General features: G+C 34.2%; 1 protein-coding gene across 1 annotated transcript in view; it reads left to right on the forward strand.

Moving 5' to 3' along the window:
• PDE4B (phosphodiesterase 4B) overlaps positions 1-24279 on the forward strand; it is a 1313049-nt gene that overhangs the window by 1271260 nt on the left and 17510 nt on the right. The window contains exons 11-13 of the mRNA XM_053693688.1: positions 8275-8374; positions 9790-9944; positions 10027-10149. Of these exons, the coding sequence (XP_053549663.1) occupies positions 8275-8374; positions 9790-9944; positions 10027-10149 (378 nt within the window). The remainder of the gene's footprint in view (positions 1-8274; positions 8375-9789; positions 9945-10026; positions 10150-24279) is intronic.

Raw genomic sequence — 24279 nt, forward strand, 5'->3', positions numbered from 1 at the left:
GATAAATGGTGTGTGTGTATAGCGTTTCTCTTCTGCAGGTTGATAAATGGTGTGTGTGTATAGCGTTTCTCTTCTGCAGGTTGATAAATGGTGTGTGTGTGTATAGCGTTTCTCTTCTGCAGGTTGATAAATGGTGTGTGTGTGTATAGCGTTTCTCTTCTGCAGGTTGATAAATGGTGTGTGTGTATAGTGTTTCTCTTCTGCATGTTGATAAATGGTGTGTGTGTGTATAGCGTTTCTCTTCTGCATGTTGATAAATGGTGTGTGTGTGTATAGCGTTTCTCTTCTGCATGTTGATAAATGGTGTGTTTGTGTATAGCGTTTCTCTTCTGCATGTTGATAAATGGTGTGTGTGTATAGCGTTTCTCTTCTGCATGTTGATAAATGGTGTGTTTGTGTATAGCGTTTCTCTTCTGCATGTTGATAAATGGTGTGTTTGTGTGTATAGCGTTTCTCTTCTGCATGTTGATAAATGGTGTGTGTGTGTGTGTGTATAGCGTTTCTCTTCTGCATGTTGATAAATGGTGTGTGTGTATAGCGTTTCTCTTCTGCATGTTGATAAATGGTGTGTGTGTGTATAGCGTTTCTCTTCTGCATGTTGATAAATGGTGTGTGTGTATAGCGTTTCTCTTCTGCATGTTGATAAATGGTGTGTGTGTGTATAGCGTTTCTCTTCTGCATGTTGATAAATGGTGTGTGTGTGTGTGTATAGCGTTTCTCTTCTGCATGTTGATAAATGGTGTGTGTGTATATAGCGTTTCTCTTCTGCATGTTGATAAATGGTGTGTGTGTGTATAGCGTTTCTCTTCTGCATGTTGATAAATGGTGTGTGTGTATAGCGTTTCTCTTCTGCATGTTGATAAATGGTGTGTGTGTATAGCGTTTCTCTTCTGCATGTTGATAAATGGTGTGTGTGTGTGTGTATAGCGTTTCTCTTCTGCATGTTGATAAATGGTGTGTGTGTGTATAGCGTTTCTCTTCTGCATGTTGATAAATGGTGTGTGTGTATAGCGTTTCTCTTCTGCATGTTGATAAATGGTGTGTGTGTGTATAGCGTTTCTCTTCTGCAGGTTGATAAATGGTGTGTGTGTGTGTGTATAGCGTTTCTCTTCTGCATGTTGATAAATGGTGTGTGTGTGTATAGCGTTTCTCTTCTGCATGTTGATAAATGGTGTGTGTGTGTGTGTGTATAGCGTTTCTCTTCTGCATGTTGATAAATGGTGTGTGTGTGTGTGTATAGCGTTTCTCTTCTGCAGGTTGATAAATGGTGTGTGTGTGTATAGCGTTTCTCTTCTGCATGTTGATAAATGGTGTGTGTGTATAGCGTTTCTCTTCTGCATGTTGATAAATGGTGTGTGTGTGTGTAGCGTTTCTCTTCTGCATGTTGATAAATGGTGTGTGTGTGTATAGCGTTTCTCTTCTGCATGTTGATAAATGGTGTGTGTGTGTGTGTGTATAGCGTTTCTCTTCTGCATGTTGATAAATGGTGTGTGTGTGTGTATAGCGTTTCTCTTCTGCATGTTGATAAATGGTGTGTGTGTATAGCGTTTCTCTTCTGCATGTTGATAAATGGTGTGTATAGCGTTTCTCTTCTGCATGTTGATAAATGGTGTGTGTGTGTATAGCGTTTCTCTTCTGCATGTTGATAAATGGTGTGTGTGTATAGCGTTTCTCTTCTGCAGGTTGATAAATGGGGTGCGTGTGTATAGCGTTTCTCTTCTGCATGTTGATAAATGGTGTGTGTGTGTATAGCGTTTCTCTTCTGCATGTTGATAAATGGTGTTTGTGTGTATAGCGTTTCTCTTCTGCATGTTGATAAATGGTGTGTGTGTATAGCGTTTCTCTTCTGCATGTTGATAAATGGTGTGTGTGTGTATAGCGTTTCTCTTCTGCATGTTGATAAATGGTGTGTGTGTGTATATAGCGTTTATCTTCTGCATGTTGATAAATGGTGTGTGTGTGTATAGCGTTTCTCTTCTGCATGTTGATAAATGGTGTGCGTGTGTATAGCGTTTCTCTTCTGCAGGTTGATAAATGGTGTGTGTGTATATAGCGTTTCTCTTCTGCATGTTGATAAATGGTGTGTGTGTGTATAGCGTTTCTCTTCTGCATGTTGATAAATGGTGTGTGTGTGTGTATAGCGTTTCTCTTCTGCATGTTGATAAATGGTGTGTGTGTGTGTGTGTATAGCGTTTCTCTTCTGCATGTTGATAAATGGTGTGTGTGTGTGTATAGCATTTCTCTTCTGCATGTTGATAAATGGTGTGTGTGTATAGTGTTTCTCTTCTGCATGTTGATAAATGGTGTGTGTGTATAGTGTTTCTCTTCTGCATGTTGATAAATGGTGTGTGTGTGTATAGCGTTTCTCTTCTGCATGTTGATAAATGGTGTGTGTGTGTGTATAGCGTTTCTCTTCTGCATGTTGATAAATGGTGTGTGTGTGTATAGCGTTTCTCTTCTGCATGTTGATAAATGGTGTGTGTGTATAGTGTTTCTCTTCTGCATGTTGATAAATGGTGTGTGTGTGTATAGCGTTTCTCTTCTGCATGTTGATAAATGGTGTGTGTGTGTGTGTATAGCGTTTCTCTTCTGCATGTTGATAAATGGTGTGTGTGTGTATAGCGTTTCTCTTCTGCATGTTGATAAATGGTGTGTGTGTGTGTATAGCGTTTCTCTTCTGCATGTTGATAAATGGTGTGTGTGTATAGCGTTTCTCTTCTGCATGTTGATAAATGGTGTGTGTGTGTGTATAGCGTTTCTCTTCTGCATGTTGATAAATGGTGTGTGTGTGTGTGTATAGCGTTTCTCTTCTGCAGGTTGATAAATGGTGTGTGTGTATAGCGTTTCTCTTCTGCATGTTGATAAATGGTGTGTGTGTATAGCGTTTCTCTTCTGCATGTTGATAAATGGTGTGTGTGTGTAGCGTTTCTCTTCTGCATGTTGATAAATGGTGTGTGTGTGTATAGCGTTTCTCTTCTGCATGTTGATAAATGGTGTGTGTGTGTGTGTGTGTATAGCGTTTCTCTTCTGCATGTTGATAAATGGTGTGTGTGTGTGTATAGCGTTTCTCTTCTGCATGTTGATAAATGGTGTGTGTGTATAGCGTTTCTCTTCTGCATGTTGATAAATGGTGTGTATAGCGTTTCTCTTCTGCATGTTGATAAATGGTGTGTGTGTGTATAGCGTTTCTCTTCTGCATGTTGATAAATGGTGTGTGTGTATAGCGTTTCTCTTCTGCAGGTTGATAAATGGGGTGCGTGTGTATAGCGTTTCTCTTCTGCATGTTGATAAATGGTGTGTGTGTGTATAGCGTTTCTCTTCTGCATGTTGATAAATGGTGTTTGTGTGTATAGCGTTTCTCTTCTGCATGTTGATAAATGGTGTGTGTGTATAGCGTTTCTCTTCTGCATGTTGATAAATGGTGTGTGTGTGTATAGCGTTTCTCTTCTGCATGTTGATAAATGGTGTGTGTGTGTATATAGCGTTTATCTTCTGCATGTTGATAAATGGTGTGTGTGTGTATAGCGTTTCTCTTCTGCATGTTGATAAATGGTGTGTGTGTGTATAGCGTTTCTCTTCTGCATGTTGATAAATGGTGTGTGTGTGTATAGCGTTTCTCTTCTGCATGTTGAAAATGGTGTGTGTGTGTTCTAGCGTTTCTCTTCTGCATGTTGATAATGGGTGTGTGTTATAGCGTTTCTCTTCTGCATGTTGATAAATGGTGTGTGTGTGTGTGTATAGCGTTTCTCTTCTGCATGTTGATAAATGGTGTGTGTGTGTGTATAGCGTTTCTCTTCTGCATGTTGATAAATGGTGTGTGTGTGTATAGCGTTTCTCTTCTGCATGTTGATAAATGGGGTGTGTGTGTATAGTGTTTCTCTTCTGCATGTTGATAAATGGTGTGTGTGTGTATAGCGTTTCTCTTCTGCATGTTGATAAATGGTGTGTGTGTGTGTATAGCGTTTCTCTTCTGCATGTTGATAAATGGTGTGTGTGTGTGTATAGCGTTTCTCTTCTGCATGTTGATAAATGGTGTGTGTGTGTATAGTGTTTCTCTTCTGCATGTTGATAAATGGTGTGTGTGTATAGTGTTTCTCTTCTGCATGTTGATAAATGGTGTGTGTGTATAGTGTTTCTCTTCTGCATGTTGATAAATGGTGTGTGTGTGTATAGCGTTTCTCTTCTGCATGTTGATAAATGGTGTGTGTGTGTGTGTGTATAGTGTTTCTCTTCTGCATGTTGATAAATGGTGTGTGTGTGTAGCGTTTCTCTTCTGCATGTTGATAAATGGTGTGTGTGTGTATAGTGTTTCTCTTCTGCATGTTGATAAATGGTGCGTGTGTATAGCGTTTCTCTTCTGCAGGTTGATAAATGGTGTGTGTGTGTGTATAGCGTTTCTCTTCTGCATGTTGATAAATGGTGTGTGTGTGTATAGCGTTTCTCTTCTGCAGGTTGATAAATGGTGTGTGTGTGTGTATAGCGTTTCTCTTCTGCATGTTGATAAATGGTGTGTGTGTGTAGCGTTTCTCTTCTGCATGTTGATAAATGGTGTGTGTGTGTATAGTGTTTCTCTTCTGCATGTTGATAAATGGTGCGTGTGTATAGCGTTTCTCTTCTGCAGGTTGATAAATGGTGTGTGTGTGTATAGCGTTTCTCTTCTGCATGTTGATAAATGGTGTGTGTGTATAGCGTTTCTCTTCTGCAGGTTGATAAATGGTGTGTGTGTGTGTATAGCGTTTCTCTTCTGCATGTTGATAAATGGTGTGTGTGTGTATAGCGTTTCTCTTCTGCATGTTGATAAATGGTGTGTGTGTATAGCGTTTCTCTTCTGCAGGTTGATAAATGGTGTGTGTGTGTGTATAGCGTTTCTCTTCTGCATGTTGATAAATGGTGTGTGTGTGTATAGCGTTTCTCTTCTGCATGTTGATAAATGGTGTGTGTGTATAGCGTTTCTCTTCTGCAGGTTGATAAATGGTGTGTGTGTGTGTATAGCGTTTCTCTTCTGCAGGTTGATAAATGGTGTGTGTGTGTGTATAGCGTTTCTCTTCTGCATGTTGATAAATGGTGTGTTTGTGTATAGCGTTTCTCTTCTGCAGGTTGATAAATGGTGTGTGTGTGTGTATAGCGTTTCTCTTCTGCAGGTTGATAAATGGTGTGTGTGTATAGCGTTTCTCTTCTGCAGGTTGATAAATGGTGTGTGTGTGTATAGCGTTTCTCTTCTGCATGTTGATAAATGGTGTGTGTGTGTATAGCGTTTCTCTTCTGCATGTTGATAAATGGTGTGTGTGTGTATAGCGTTTCTCTTCTGCATGTTGATAAATGGTGTGTGTGTATAGCGTTTCTCTTCTGCAGGTTGATAAATGGTGTGTGTGTGTGTATAGCGTTTCTCTTCTGCATGTTGATAAATGGTGTGTGTGTGTATAGCGTTTCTCTTCTGCATGTTGATAAATGGTGTGTGTGTGTGTATATAGCGTTTCTCTTCTGCATGTTGATAAATGGTGTGTGTGTGTATAGCGTTTCTCTTCTGCATGTTGATAAATGGTGTGTGTGTGTGTATAGCGTTTCTCTTCTGCATGTTGATAAATGGTGTGTGTGTGTATAGCGTTTCTCTTCTGCAGGTTGATAAATGGTGTGTGTGTGTATAGCGTTTCTCTTCTGCAGGTTGATAAATGGTGTGTGTGTGTATAGCGTTTCTCTTCTGCATGTTGATAAATGGTGTGTGTGTGTATAGCGTTTCTCTTCTGCATGTTGATAAATGGTGTGTGTGTATAGCATTTCTCTTCTGCATGTTGATAAATGGTGTGTGTGTGTATAGCGTTTCTCTTCTGCAGGTTGATAAATGGTGTGTGTGTGTGTATAGCGTTTCTCTTCTGCAGGTTGATAAATGGTGTGTGTGTGTGTATAGCGTTTCTCTTCTGCATGTTGATAAATGGTGTGTGTGTATAGCGTTTCTCTTCTGCATGTTGATAAATGGTGTGTGTGTGTATAGCGTTTCTCTTCTGCAGGTTGATAAATGGTGTGTGTGTGTATAGCGTTTCTCTTCTGCATGTTGATAAATGGTGTGTGTGTGTAGCGTTTCTCTTCTGCATGTTGATAAATGGTGTGTGTGTGTATAGCGTTTCTCTTCTGCATGTTGATAAATGGTGTGTGTGTGTGTGTATATAGCGTTTCTCTTCTGCATGTTGATAAATGGTGTGTGTGTGTATATAGCGTTTCTCTTCTGCATGTTGATAAATGGTGTGTGTGTGTATATAGCGTTTCTCTTCTGCATGTTGATAAATGGTGTGTGTGTGTATAGCGTTTCTCTTCTGCATGTTGATAAATGGTGTGTGTGTGTATAGCGTTTCTCTTCTGCATGTTGATAAATGGTGTGTGTGTGTGTGTATAGCGTTTCTCTTCTGCATGTTGATAAATGGTGTGTGTGTGTGTGTATAGCGTTTCTCTTCTGCATGTTGATAAATGGTGTGTGTGTGTATAGCGTTTCTCTTCTGCATGTTGATAAATGGTGTGTGTGTATAGCGTTTCTCTTCTGCATGTTGATAAATGGTGTGTATGTGTGTAGCGTTTCTCTTCTGCATGTTGATAAATGGTGTGTGTGTGTATAGCGTTTCTCTTCTGCATGTTGATAAATGGTGTGTGTGTGTATAGCGTTTCTCTTCTGCATGTTGATAAATGGTGTGTGTGTATAGCGTTTCTCTTCTGCATGTTGATAAATAGGGTTTATTGTGTTTAAAGAAACATATTATTATTTTTTACTTGTTTAAAGGGACAGTCTACACCAGAATTGTTATTGTTTTAAAAGATAGATAATCCCTTTGTTGCCCATTCCCCAGTTTTGCATAACCAACACAGTTATAATAATATACTTTTAACCTCTGTGATTATCTTGTATCTAAGCCTCTGCAAACTGCCCCTTTTTTCAGTTCTTTTGACAGACTTGCAGTCTATCCAATCAGTGCCTGCTCCCAGATAACTTCACGTGCATGAGCACAGTGTTATCTATATGAAATACGTGAACTAACACCCTCTAGTGGTGAAAAACTGTTAAAATGCATTCTGAAAAGAGGTGGCCTTCAAGGTCTAAGAAATTAGCATATGAACCTCCTAGGTTAAGCTTTCAAATAAGAATACCAAGAGAACAAAGCAAAATTGGTGATAAAAGTAAATTGGAAAATTGTTTAAAATTACATGCGCTATCTGAATCATGAAAGTTTATTTTGGCCTAGACTGTCCCTTTAAGTATATTATCTTAATTAAATTTTTTGATAAATAGTTCAACGAAAGAAATAAAAAGAAATAAAGCATATTACAATATTGCAGTCAAGGTGTTTGAGGTAAAAGCTTAAGGTAAATAAGTAATGTGATATTTTCTCTATAATGGAAAAAAATAACAAAAAATCTGAACTTTAAGCTCATAATCAATAGTTAGAAAAGGTAACTATTAAATTACTCAGTACTTGAAAAATAAAAAGAGAAGAGGAAAAAAACATTGCAGAAAGAAAATGAAATATGTAGGTACAAGACATAAATTGTTCCCAATAGGAATATAGTACCTCAGCTTGAAAAGGGAATAAATAAGGAGTAATAAACTAAAGAACGACGGCACAGTGGTAGTGATCACGTTATGACTCGCCGGGGCGCTCCTTCTATATACATTCACTTTTAAAAGGTATATTTATGTTTTAGAAGTTAGCCATTGGATCCAAAAAAAGTCTGTGTCTAGATTTTTTTTTACTTTTATATATCTCCTTTAAAGAGACATTAAACACTAAACAAATGCCATATAGAATGATGCATCCAAAGAAAAGATTAGTCTGAGAATAACATGTAGATATATTTTGTAAAGTTTAAATATTAACAAAATAAGTGTAAAGTTTTAGTGTCTATAAAACAATGGGAGCTGCCATGTTGTAACTTAGGTTACCTTCTCTGTTGTGGCCAATTAGGAACAGTTATAAATAGGAAACAATGGTTGTGTGGTATATAACAGTGTTCTGCACTTCCAATTCTGATAGGAACTGAAAAGCTCACAATTTTAGAATGGAATTACAGGAATTAATGATAGTATAATGCAGGCTTCTTTTCATATATGTGATTTACCATCTCAAAGTGTTTAATGTCCCTTTAAATACACACACTTTAAATGATTTATAATGGCATTTGTTTAACAAGCTTCCAGTGGATCTAGTTTAAGAACTTGTCAGGTGTAGTGATATGACTCAAATGAACTATAGTTTGTTTTATTAATATTAATTATAATGAATTATTTTACAGGCTGTTTTTACTGATCTGGAAATCCTTGCCGCAATATTTGCCGCTGCTATTCATGACGTTGACCATCCTGGGGTATCCAATCAATTCCTCATAAATACAAGTAGGTAGTTACTCTAAACTGTACTATTCTTATTCCCTGGGAAGTTTATTTACTATTACTATTTAATAAATTGGCTGCATATGATAACATCTAGAACATCATTAGCGAATGGGTTTCTCACTGTTAATAACTAGAGCTACACTATGCAAATAACTGATAATAATAATGCCCTCAATAGTACTATCTTAAAGGGACATAGAACAGGTTGAGATCTGTGTACATCCTAAAAGGGCTAATTAAGTAAAAATAGTTTACAGAAATTTTTTTTAAAAATTGCTGGCAAATATATTAAAATGATTTTCAAAAATAAGCAAAATGAATTCCATAGGTAAGCTGCCTGGAGAAGCCCACTCCACCCCCCTTACCAGTGTTTAGACCCAGGCATTGCATTTAAACTCAGTTCACAGCTTCTAGACAGCTCCAGCAGATAATCCCTATTCACTTTTGTATTCTACCAAAACAACAATAGATATAGATACAGCCATAGAAGGAAATGTGTGGGGGGAATTAGAGCTTTACAATTCAGAAACTAAAGGGTTAATGGCGAGGCACTGCAGTATAAATTTGCGGGTAAAGTAATTAAAGTACAGATTATTATATTTTCTCTCTATCCCAACTTGTTTTATGTCCCTTTAATGATCTGATTGCATGGACAAAAGGAACCAGCATGCAGGTGTGTCTAGCATTAATGGTTCTATAATTAAAGGGATATAGAACTTAACAGAATTAAATGATGATTCAGATATGGGGGCCATATAAATCGGCCCGAATGCATCTGTTTCCGCGCGAGCCTTCAGGCTTTCCGGAAACAAGAGTTAAGAAGGAGCGGTCTTAAGACCGCTGCTCAATAGCTCGCCCGCTATCTCTGAGGCGGCGGACAGCAATCAGCCCGATTGGATACGATCGGGTTGATTGACAACCCCTGCTAGCGGCCGCGACTCTGCAGGGGGCGGCATTGCACAAGCATTTCTTGTGAAATGCTTGTGCAATGATAAATGCAGATAGCGTATGCTATCGGCATTTATCGATGTGTGTCGGACATGATCGTCCTCATGTCCGTCCTCAAATTGGCAATTCGGCCCCATGGTGTTGACGTTTAGAAAACTTTTCAATTTACTTTTATTATCAACATTGTTACAGACACTGCAGACATTTAGTGTTAAAGTCACATGAACAATTCTGAGCCTATCTCGGTATGCTGTCATTAAAAGAAGCTAGTTCCAACAAAGGATACGAATAGAGAGATTTACCTATTATAATAGAGGTACATTGGGGTAGTTTCAAATCTGTACTGAATCAGGAAATGCTCCTTTTGACGACTTTATAGTTTTGTATTCATCCCATATTTTATGTTTAAGTGACTTACGTTTCATATTTTATTATTTTCTGATGTCTATTTACAATTTCTTTTGCAGATTCGGAGCTTGCGCTGATGTACAATGACGAGTCAGTGTTAGAAAATCACCATCTCGCTGTGGGCTTTAAGCTGCTACAAGAAGAGTATTGCGACATCTTTCAGAATCTCACCAAGAAGCAGAGGCAATCTCTCAGGAAAATGGTGATAGACATGGTACGGAATCCTTTATTATTGTAATTAATATTCCCAGGAAACGCTCCCCGTGCTTATGGAATTATTTGTAATGTCTCTGCAGGTACTGGCTACCGATATGTCTAAACATATGAGCCTGCTGGCTGATCTGAAGACTATGGTTGAAACGAAGAAAGTGACCAGCTCTGGGGTTCTGCTGCTTGACAATTATACCGACCGAATACAGGTAGTTCATTGTTTTATTAAGTTACAGGGACATTAAACTTCAATGTTTTATTTCATGATTCAAATAGAGCATACAATTTACTTCTCTTATTAAATTAGCTTCATTCTTTTGGCATCCTTTGTTGAAGGAGTAGCAAAGCACTACTGGCCAGTTTGCTAAACATATCAGATGAGCCAATGACATATTGGCATATATGTGCAGCCACCAATCAGCAACTAGTTTACAGTAGTGCTTTGCTGCTTCTGAGCATGCCTAGATGGGCTGTTTAACATGGGAGACTAAAAGTAAATTGGAAAGTTGTTTAAAATGATGTGATCTATCTGAATTATGAAAGTTTTTAATTTTTAATGTACTGTCCCTTTAACACCCTATACCCAAATGCTAATATATAAAGAGACATACAACTGAATATACTAATAAGTATGCACGGTTTGTCTGCTGAATCGTTGCTGGTGACATTGGCTAATTAGGAGCTATAATTTCTTAATACAAATACACTGCATTTTTTTAAACACTTTGGGCAAGATTACAAGTGGAGTGCTAAATATCGCTTGCGAGTAAGCAATATTAGCGCTCCACTTTGTATACCTTGTACGATACTGTACACTGGTATTACAAGTTAAATGCAATGCAAATGCGAGCTCGCGTTCACAGAACCTCGCAGTTGAAGGGAGTAATTAGCACAGCAATGGGCAGCATTTTTAAATATACATGTATATGCTGATAAACATACGGTTTATATTTATGTGTTAGTATGTGTATATACATATATATTTATGTGTTACTATGTGTATATACATATATATTTATGTGTTACTATGTGTATATACATATATATTTATGTGTTACTATGTGTATATACATATATATTTATGTGTTACTATGTGTATATACATATATATTTATGTGTTAGTATGTGTATATACATATATATTTATGTGTTACTATGTGTATATACATATATATTTATGTGTTACTATGTGTATGTACATATATATTTATGTGTTAGTATGTGTATATACATATATATTTATGTGTTACTATGTGTATATACATATATATTTATGTGTTACTATGTGTATATACATATATATTTATGTGTTACTATGTGTATATACATATATATTTATGTGTTACTATGTGTATATACATATATATTTATGTGTTACTATGTGTATATACATATATATTTATGTGTTAGTATGTGTATATACATATATATTTATGTGTTAGTATGTGTATATACATATATATTTATGTGTTAGTATGTGTATATACATATATATTTATGTGTTACTATGTGTATATACATATATATTTATGTGTTATTATGTGTATATACAGATATATTTATGTGTTACTATGTGTATATACATATATATTTATGTGTTACTATGTGTATATACATATATATTTATGTGTTACTATGTGTATATACATATATATTTATGTGTTACTATGTGTATATACATATATATTTATGTGTTATTATGTGTATATACATATATATTTATGTGTTACTATGTGTATATACATATATATTTATGTGTTACTATGTGTATGTACATATATATTTATGTGTTAGTATGTGTATATACATATATATTTATGTGTTACTATGTGTATATACATATATATTTATGTGTTACTATGTGTATATACATATATATTTATGTGTTACTATGTGTATATACATATATATTTATGTGTTACTATGTGTATATACATATATATTTATGTGTTACTATGTGTATATACATATATATGTATGTGTTACTATGTGTATATACATATATATTTATGTGTTAGTATGTGTATATACATATATATTTATGTGTTATTATGTGTATATACATATATATTTATGTGTTAGTATGTGTATATACATATATATTTATGTGTTATTATGTGTATATACATATATATTTATGTGTTAATATGTGTATATACATATATATTTATGTGTTACTGTGTGTATATACATATATATTTATGTGTTACTATGTGTATATACATATATATTTATGTGTTACTATGTGTATATACATATATATTTATGTGTTACTATGTGTATATACATATTCATTTATGTGTTACTATGTGTATATACATATATATTTATCTGCTACTATGTGTATATACATATATATTTATGTGTTACTATGTGTATATACATATATATTTATGTGTTACTATGTGTATATACATATATATTTATGTGTTACTATGTGTATATGCATATATATTTATGTGTTACTATGTGTATATATATATATATATTTATGTGTTACTATGTGTATATACATATATATTTATGTGTTATTATGTGTATGTACATATATATTTATGTGTTACTATGTGTATGTACATATATATTTATGTGTTACTATGTGTATATACATATATATTTATGTGTTACTATGTGTATATACATATATATTTATGTGTTACTATGTGTATATACATATATATTTATGTGTTACTATGTGTATATACATATATATTTATGTGTTACTATGTGTATATACATATATATTTATGTGTTAGTATGTGTATATACATATATATTTATGTGTTAGTATGTGTATATACATATATATTTATGTGTTACTATGTGTATATACATATACATTTATGTGTTACTATGTGTATATACATATATATTTATGTGTTACTATGTGTATATACATATATATTTATGTGTTACTGTGTGTATATACATATATATTTATGTGTTACTATTTGTATATACATATATATTTATGTGTTATTATGTGTATATACATATATATGTATGTGTTACTATGTGTATATACATATATATTTATGTGTTACTATGTGTATATACATATATATTTATGTGTTACTATGTGTATATACATATATATTTATGTGTTACTATGTGTATATACATATATATTTATGTGTTACTATGTGTATATACATATTCATTTATGTGTTACTATGTGTATATACATATATATTTATCTGCTACTATGTGTATATACATATATATTTATGTGTTACTATGTGTATATACATATATATATGTGTTACTATGTGTATATACATATATATTTATGTGTTACTATGTGTATATACATATATATATGTGTTACTATGTGTATATACATATATATTTATGTGTTACTATGTGTATATACATATATATTTATGTGTTACTATGTGTATATACATATATATTTATGTGTTATTATGTGTATATACATATATATTTATGTGTTATTATGTGTATATACATATATATTTATGTGTTACTGTGTGTATATACATATATATTTATGTGTTACTGTGTGTATATATACATATATATTTATGTGTTACTATGTGTATATACATATATATTTATGTGTTACTATGTGTATATACATATATATTTATGTGTTACTATGTGTATATACATATTCATTTATGTGTTACTATGTGTATATACATATATATTTATGTGTTACTATGTGTATATACATATATATTTATGGGTTACTATGTGTATATACATATATATTTATGTGTTACTATGTGTATATACATATATATTTATGTGTTACTGTGTGTATATACATATATATTTATGTGTTACTATGTGTATATACATATATATTTATGTGTTACTATGTGTATATACATATATATTTATGTGTTACTATGTGTATATACATATATATTTATCTGTTACTATGTGTATATACATATATATTTATGTGTTACTATGTGTATGTACATATATATTTATGTGTTAGTATGTGTATATACATATATATTTATGTGTTACTGTGTGTATATACATATATATTTATGTGTTAGTATGTGTATATACATATATATTTATGTGTTACTATGTGTATATACATATATATTTATGTGTTTGTGTTTATATGTGTATATACATATATATTTATGTGTTACTATGTGTATATACATATATATTTATGTGTTACTATGTGTATATGCATATATATTTATGTGTTACTATGTGTATATACATATATATTTATGTGTTACTATGTGTATATACATATATATTTATCTGTTACTATGTGTATATACATATATATTTATGTGTTATTATGTGTATATACATACATATTTATGTGTTACTATGTGTATATACATACATATTTATGTGTTAGTATGTGTATATACATACATATTTATGTGTTACTATGTGTATATACATACATATTTATGTGTTACTATGTGTATATACATATATATTTATGTGTTACTATGTGTATATACATATATATTTATGTGTTACTATGTGTATATACATATATATTTATGTGTTACTGTGTGTATATACATATATATTTATGTGTTACTATGTGTATATACATATATATTTATGTGTTACTATGTGTATATACATATATATTTATCTGTTACTATGTGTATATACATATATATTTATGTGTTACTATGTGTATATACATATATATTTATTTATGTGTTACTATGTGCATATACATATATATTTATGTGTTATGTGTATATACATATATATTTATGTGTTATTATGTGTATATACATATATATATATGTGTTACTATTTGTATATACATATATATTTATGTGTTAGTATGTGTATATACATACATATTTATGTGTTAGTATGTGTATATACATATATATTTATGTGTTACTATGTGTATATACATATATATTTATGTGTTACTGTGTGTATATACATATATATTTATGTGTTACTATGTGTATATATATATATATATTTATGTGTTACTATGTGTATATACATATATATTTATCTGTTACTATGTGTATATACATATATATTTATGTGTTACTATGTGTATATACATATATATTTATTTATGTGTTACTATGTGCATATACATATATATTTATGTGTTATTATGTGTATATACATATATATTTATGTGTTATTATGTGTATATACATATATATTTATGTGTTATTATGTGTATATACATATATATTTATGTGTTACTGTGTGTATATACATATATATTTATGTGTTACTGTGTGTATATATACATATATATTTATGTGTTACTATGTGTATATACATATATATTTATGTGTTACTATGTGTATATACATATTCATTTATGTGTTACTATGTGTATATACATATATATTTATGTGTTAGTATGTGTATATACATATATATTTATGTGTTACTATGTGTATATACATATATATTTATGTGTTACTATGTGTATATACATATTCATTTATGTGTTACTATGTGTATATACATATATATTTATGTGTTACTATGTGTATATACATATATATTTATGGGTTACTATGTGTATATACATATATATTTATGTGTTACTATGTGTATATACATATATATTTATGTGTTACTGTGTGTATATACATATATATTTATGTGTTACTATGTGTATATACATATATATTTATGTGTTACTATGTGTATATACATATATATTTATGTTTTACTATGTGTATATACATATATATTTATGTGTTACTATGTGTATATACATATATATTTATCTGTTACTATGTGTATATACATATATATTTATGTGTTACTATGTGTATGTACATATATATTTATGTGTTAGTATGTGTATATACATATATATTTATGTGTTACTGTGTGTATATACATATATATTTATGTGTTAGTATGTGTATATACATATATATTTATGTGTTACTATGTGTATATACATATATATTTATGTGTTACTATGTGTATATACATATATATTTATGTGTTTATATGTGTATATACATATATATTTATGTGTTAGTATGTGTATATACATACATATTTATGTGTTAGTATGTGTATATACATACATATTTATGTGTTAGTATGTGTATATACATATATATTTATGTGTTATTATGTGTATATATACATACATATTTATGTGTTACTATGTGTATATACATACATATTTATGTGTTACTATGTGTATATACATATATATTTATGTGTTACTATGTGTATATACATATATATTTATGTGTTACTATGTGTATATACATATATATTTATGTGTTACTATGTGTATATACATATATATTTATGTGTTACTATGTGTATATACATATATATTTATGTGTTACTATGTGTATATACATATATATTTATGTGTTACTATGTGTATATACATATATATTTATGTGTTACTATGTGTATATACATATATATTTATGTGTTACTATGTGTATATACATATATATTTATGTGTTACTATGTGTATATACATATATATTTATGTGTTACTATGTGTATATACATATATATTTATGTGTTATTATGTGTATATATACATACATATTTATGTGTTACTATGTGTATATACATACATATTTATGTGTTACTATGTGTATATACATATATATTTATGTGTTACTATGTGTATATACATATATATTTATGTGTTACTATGTGTATATACATATATATTTATGTGTTACTGTGTGTATATACATATATATTTATGTGTTACTATGTGTATATATATATATATATATTTATGTGTTACTATGTGTATATACATATATATTTATCTGTTACTATGTGTATATACATATATATTTATGTGTTACTATGTGTATATACATATATATTTATGTGTTACTATGTGTATATACATATATATTTATGTGTTATTATGTGTATATACATATATATTTATGTGTTATTATGTGTATATACATATATATTTATGTGTTATTATGTGTATATACATATATATTTATGTGTTAGTATGTGTATATACATACATATTTATGTGTTAGTATGTGTATATACATACATATTTATGTGTTACTATGTGTATATACATATATATTTATGTGTTACTATGTGTATATACATATATATTTATGTGTTACTATGTGTATATACATATATATTTATGTGTTACTGTGTGTATATACATATATATTTATGTGTTACTATGTGTATATATATATTTATGTGTTACTATGTGTATATACATATATATTTATCTGTTACTATGTGTATATAGATATATATTTATGTGTTACTATGTGTATATACATATATATTTATTTATGTGTTACTATGTGTATATACATATATATTTATGTGTTATTATGTGTATATACATATATATTTATGTGTTATTATGTGTATATACATATATATTTATGTGTTACTATTTGTATATACATATATATTTATGTGTTAGTATGTGTATATACATACATATTTATGTGTTAGTATGTGTATATACATACATATTTATGTGTTACTATGTGTATATACAGATATATTTATGTGTTAGTATGTTCATATACATATATATATATATATATATATATATATATAACATAATTTATGCTTACCTGATAAATTTATTTCTCTTGTAGTGTATCCAGTCCACGGATCATCCATTACTTGTGGGATATTCTCCTTCCCAACAGGAAGTTGCAAGAGGATCACCCACAGCAGAGCTGCTATATAGCTCCTCCCCTAACTGTCATATCCAGTCATTCGACCGAAAACAAACAGAGAAAGGAGAAACCCTAGGGTGCAGTGGTGACTGTAGTTTAATTAAAATTTAGACCTGCCTTAAAAGGACAGGGCGGGCCGTGGACTGGATACACTACAAGAGAAATAAATTTATCAGGTAAGCATAAATTATGTTTTCTCTTGTTAAGTGTATCCAGTCCACGGATCATCCATTACTTGTGGGATACCAATACCAAAGCTAAAGTACACGGATGATGGGAGGGACAAGGCAGGATTAAGCGGAAGGAACCACTGCCTGAAGAACCTTTCTCCCAAACACAGCCTCCGAAGAAGCAAAAGTATCAAATTTGTAAAATTTTGAAAAAGTATGAAGCAAAGACCAAGTCGCAGCCTTGCAAATCTGTTCAACAGAGGCCTCATTTTTGAAGGCCCAGGTGGAAGCCACAGCTCTAGTAGAATGAGCTGTAATCCTTTCAGGGGGCTGCTGTCCAGCAGTCTCATAGGCTAGGTTTATTACGCTCCGAAGCCAAAAGGAAAGAGAGGTTGCCGAAGCTTTTTGACCTCTCCTCTGTCCAGAGTAAACGACAAACAGGAAAGATGTTTGACAAAAATCCTTAGTAGCTTGTAAGTAAAACTTCAAGGCACGGACTACGTCCAGATTATGTAAAAGACGTTCCTTCTTTGAAGAAGGATTAGGGCACAACGATGGAACAACAATCTCTTGATTGATATTCTTGTTAGAAACCACCTTAGGTAAAAACCCAGGTTTGGTACGCAGAACTACCTTATCTGCATGAAAAATCAGATAGGGAGAATCACATTGTAAGGCAGATAGCTCAGAGACTCTCCGAGCCGAGGAAATAGCCATCAAATACAGAACTTTCCAAGATAAAAGTTTAATATCAATGGAATGAAGGGGTTCAAACGGAACTCCTTGAAGAACCTTAAGAACCAAGTTTAAGCTTCACGGGGGAGCAACAGGTTTAAACACAGGCTTAAATCTAACCAAAGCCTGGCAAAATGCCTGGACGTCTGGAACCTCTGCCAGACGCTTGTGCAAAAGAATAGACAGAGCAGAAATCTGTCCCTTTAAGGAACTAGCTGATAATCCTTTGTCCAAGCCCTCTTGGAGAAAAGACAATATTCTAGGAATCCTAACTTTACTCCATGAGTAAGTCTTGGATTCACACCAATAAAGATATTTACTCCATATCTTGTGGTAGATTTTCCTGGTAACAGGCTTTCGTGCCTGTATTAAAGTATCAATGACTGACTCGGAGAAGCCACGCTATGATAGAATCAAGCGTTCAATCTCCATGCAGTCAGTCTCAGAGAAATTAGATTTGGATGATTGAAAGGACCTTGTATCAGAAGGTCCTGTCTTAGAGGCAGAGTCCATGGTGGAAAGGATGACATGTCCACTAGGTCTGCATACCAAGTCCTGCGTGGCCACGCAGTTGCTATCAGAATCACTGATGCTCTCTCCTGTTTGATTTTGGCAATCAGTCGAGGGAGCAGAGGAAACGGTGGAAACACATAAGCCAGGTTGAAGAACCAAGGCGCTGCTAGCGCATCTATCAGCATCGCTTCTGGGTCCCTGGACCTGGATCCGTAACAAGGAAGCTTGGCGTTCTGGCGAGACGCCATGAGATCCAACTCTGGTTTGCCCCAACGATGAATCAACTGAGCAAACACCTCCGGATGGAGTTCCCACTCCCCCGGATGGAAAGTCTGACGACTTAGAAAATCCGCCTCCCAGTTCTCCACGCCTGGGATATGGATTGCTGACAGGTGGCAAGAGTGGTACTCTGCCCAGCGAATTATTTTTGAGACTTCTAACATCGCTAGGGAACTCCTGGTTCCCCCTTGATGGTTGATGTAAGCCACAGTCGTGATGTTTTCCGACTGAAATCTGATGAACCTCAGTGTTGCTAACTGAGGCCAAGCCAGAAGAGCATTGAATATCGCTCTTAACTCCAGAATATTTATTGGAAGGAGTTTCTCCTCCTGAGTCCACGATCCCTGTGCCTTCAGGGAATTCCAGACTGCACCCCAACCTAGAAGGCTGGCATCTGTTGTTACAATTGTCCAATCTGGCCTGCAAAAGGTCATACCCTTGGACAGGTGTACCCGAGACAACCACCAGAGAAGAGAATCTCTGGTCTCTTGATCCAGATTTAGCAGAGGGGACAAATCTGTGTAATCCCCATTCCACTGACTCAGCATGCATAATTGCAGCGGTCTGAGATGAAGGCGCGCAAATGGCACTATGTCCATTGCCGCTACCATTAAGCCGATTACCTCCATACACTGAGCTACCGAAGGGCGCGGAATGGAGTGAAGAACACGGCAAGCATTTAGAAGTTTTGATAACCTGGACTCCGTCAGGTAAATTTTCATTTCTACAGAATCTATAAGAGTCCCTAAGAAGGAGACTCTTGTGAGTGGGGATAGAGAACTCTTTTCCTCGTTCACTTTCCACCCGTGCGACCTCAGAAATGCCAGAACTATCTCTGTATGAGACTTGGCAACTTGAAAGCTTGACGCCTGTATCAGGATGTCGTCTAGATACGGAGCCACAGGTATGCCTCGCGGTCTTAGAACCGCCAGAAGTGAGCCCAGAACCTTTGTAAAGATTCTCGGGGCTGTAGCCAACCCGAAGGGAAGAGCTACAAATTGGTAATGCCTGTCTAGCAAGGCAAACCTTAGAAACCGATGATGATCTTTGTGAATCGGAATGTGAAGGTAGGCATCCTTTAAGTCCACTGTGGTCATGTACTGACCTTCTTGGATCATGGGTAGGATGGTCCGAATAGTTTCCATTTTGAAAGATGGAACTCTGAGGAATTTGTTTAAGATCTTTAGATCCAAAATTGGTCTGAAGGTTCCCTCTTTTTTGGGAACCACAAACAGATTTGAATAAAAACCCTGTCCTTGTTCCGTCCGCGGAACTGGATGGATCACTCCCATAACTAGGAGGTCTTGCACACAGCGTAGGAATGCCTCTTTCTTTATCTTATTTGCAGATAGCCTTGAAAGATGAAATCTCCCTTGTGGAGGGGAAGCTTTGAAGTCCAGAAGATATCCCTGAGATATGATCTCCAACGCCCAGGGATCCTGAACATCTCTTGCCCACGCCTGAGCGAAGAGAGAAAGTCTGCCCCCTACTAGATCCGTCGCCGGATAGGGGGCCGTTCCTTCATGCTGTCTTAGAGGCAGCAGCAGGCTTTCTGGCCTGCTTGCCTTTGTTCCAGGACTGGTTAGGTTTCCAGGCCTGCTTAGATTGAGCAAAAGTTCCCTCTTGTTTTGAAGCGGAGGAAGTTGATGCTGCACCTGCCTTGAAATTTCGAAAGGCACGAAAATTAGACTGTTTGGCCTTTGCTTTGGCCCTGTCCTGAGGAAGGGTGTGACCCTTACCTCCAGTAATGTCAGCAATAATTTCCTTCAAACCAGGCCCGAATAAGGTCTGCCCCTTGAAAGGAAATATTACACTTTTAAATTTATTAGACTTATTTTGTAGATAGGAGTAGTGCTTTGTTTTGCTGTATATCTATTTAAGTATTAGACATTTTGGACAATACACTTGTAAATGTTTGTTGCATTGTTACCACAGTGATCTCCTTTTCCCACATTTCTATTTTCCTCCTTTTTTATTGGCTACTCACTAATTAGGTTTTTTCAAAGTGCTAAAGATTGCACCACAGGTGTGTATAAAAGGCAATGAATTGTGGGTAACAGGCATGGTCACTGAGGATTGCTATGTAACAACATAAGGAAACGCGTCTGACCATTATTTCTTTTCCCTAACTGCTGCCTGTCATATGCTGTCTTACTTTTAGCGTGTTGGACTGTTTGGCCATCAGGCATATTTGGCTTTGTCTAGCCCTGTGATCAACATCTAACAGAATTAAAGGTATATATCAAGGCATATTAAATTGTTGAGTCTCATTGCTGCCGGGTGCGCTGGACTTTTGTTGTTACAGCCTTGAAAGGAATGTTGAGTAATTTAGACTTCGAAGTCACGTCAGCTGACCAGGATTTGAGCCATAGCGCCCTATGCGCTTGGATGGCGAATCCGGAATTCTTAGCCGTTAGTTTAGTCAAATGAACAATGGCATCAGAAACAAATGAGTTAGCTAGCTTAAGTGTTCTAAGCTTGTCAATAATTTCAGTCAATGGAGCTGTATGGATGGCCTCTTCCAGGGCCTCAAACCAGAATGCCGCCGCGGCCGTGACAGGCGCAATGCATGCAAGGGGCTGTAAAATAAAACCTTGTTGAATAAACATTTTCTTAAGGTAACCCTCCAATTTTTTATCCATTGGATCTGAAAAAGCACAACTGTCCTCAACCGGGATAGTAGTACGCTTTGCTAAAGTAGAAACTGCTCCCTCCACCTTAGGGACCGTCTGTAAGCCTTTTAGGTATAGGAAAAACATCAGTACACACCGGTACCGCATAGTATTTATCCAGCCTACACAATTTCTCTGGTACTGCAACTGTGTTACAGTCATTCAGAGCAGCTAATACCTCCCCAAGCAACACACGGAGGTTCTCAAGCTTAAATTTAAAATTAGAAATCTCTGAATTAGGTTTCCCCGAGTCAGAGATGTCACCCAGAGACTGAAGCTCTCCCTCCTCATGATCTGCATATTGTGACGCAGTATCAGACATGGCCCTTACAGCATCTGCGCGCTCTGTATTTCTCCTAACCCCAGAACAATCGCGCTTGCCTCTTAATTCAGGCAACCTGGATAATACCTCTGACAGGGTATTATTCATGATTGCAGCCATGTCCTGCAAGGTAATCGCTATGGGCGTCCCTGATGTAATTGGCGCCATATTAGCGTGCATCCCCTGAGCTGGAGGCGAAGGGTCTGACACGTGGGGAGAGTTAGTCGGCATAACTTCCCCCTTGTCAGAATCTTCTGGTGATATTTCTTTTATAGTTAAAGACTGATCTTTACTGTTTAAGGTGAAATCAATACATTTAGTACACATTCTCCTATGGGGCTCCACCATGGCTTTCAAGCATAATGAACAAGTAGTTTCCTCTGTGTCAGACATGTTTAAACAGACTAGCAATGAGACTAGCAAGCTTGGAAAACACTTTAAACAAGTTTACAAGCAATATAAAAAACGTTACTGCACCTTTAAGAAACACAAATTTTGTCAAAATTTGAAATAACAGTGAAAAAGGCAGTTACACTAACAAAATTTTTACAGTGTATGTAACGAGTTAGCAGAGCATCGCACCCACTTGCAAATGGATGATTAACCCCTTAATACCCAAAACTGAATAATAAAAGACAAAAACGTTTTTTTGTTTTTTTTTTTGGTTTTTTAAACAGTCACAACAACGGCCACAGCTCTACTGTGGCTTTTTACCTCCCTCAAAAACGACTTTGAAGCCTTTTGAGCCCTCCAGAGATGTCCTGGATCATGCAGAGGGAAGCTGAATGTCTCTCAGTATTTTTAGCTGCACAGAAAAGCACTAAAAAAGGCCCCTCCCACTCATATTACAACAGTGGAAAGCCTAAGGAAACTGTTACTAGGCAAAATTCAAGCCAGCCATGTGGAAAAAAACTAGGCCCCAATAAGTTTTATCACCAAATACATATAAAAACGATTAAACATGCCAGCAAACGTTTTATATTACATTTTTATAAGAGTATGTATCTATTAATAAGCCTGATACCAGTCGCTATAACTGCATTTAAGGCTTTACTTACATTAGTTCGGTATCAGCAGCATTTTCTAGCAAATTCCATCCCTAGAAAAATATTAACTGCACATACCTTATTGCAGGAAAACCTGCACGCCATTCCCTCTCTGAAGTTACCTCACTCCTCAGAATATGTGAGAACAGCCATGGATCTTAGTTACTTCTGCTAAGATCATATAAAACGCAGGCAGATTCTTCTTCTAAATACTGCCTGAGATAAACAGTACACTCCGGCACCATTTAAAAATAACAAACTTTTGATTGAAGAATAAACTAAGTATAAAACAGCACACTCCTCTTACGACCTCCATCTTGGTTGAGGCTTGCAAGAGAATGACTGGATATGACAGTTAGGGGAGGAGCTATATAGCAGCTCTGCTGTGGGTGATCCTCTTGCAACTTCCTGTTGGGAAGGAGAATATCCCACAAGTAATGGATGATCCGTGGACTGGATACACTTAACAAGAGAAATATATATATATATATGTATATAATTATATATTGTACATATATTAATATTGCAGTCTATAGGAGCACACAGTTCCCATAGACTGCAATGTAAAGGCCCTTTTCAGTGCCGTTTTTTCTAACACCCCACTCCCACCAACTTTAGACCCCAAAAACTGCTTAGTGCAGTTGTTTTTAATTATTAAAAAAGCCAAACTTATAATATCACGATCGTGTTAACACATTCCCCCATTGAAGTCAATGAAGCAAAAAAGTGGGGAAAACTACTTGCACGCAAACCTGATCAAATTTTCTCAAGTGCACTAAGCCGACTTGAAAATATTAACGTTCTTTACATAGCAGAATATGCTCTATTTTGTCATAAATACATATTTCTACATATATATGATTTTTTGTGACACTTTTTTGTTTCACAAGACAGTTAACTAGAACTCTGAGGATGTGCTA

The sequence above is a fragment of the Bombina bombina genome, chromosome 10 (assembly GCF_027579735.1).
Source record: "Bombina bombina isolate aBomBom1 chromosome 10, aBomBom1.pri, whole genome shotgun sequence".
NCBI classification, from domain to species: Eukaryota; Metazoa; Chordata; class Amphibia; order Anura; family Bombinatoridae; genus Bombina; species Bombina bombina.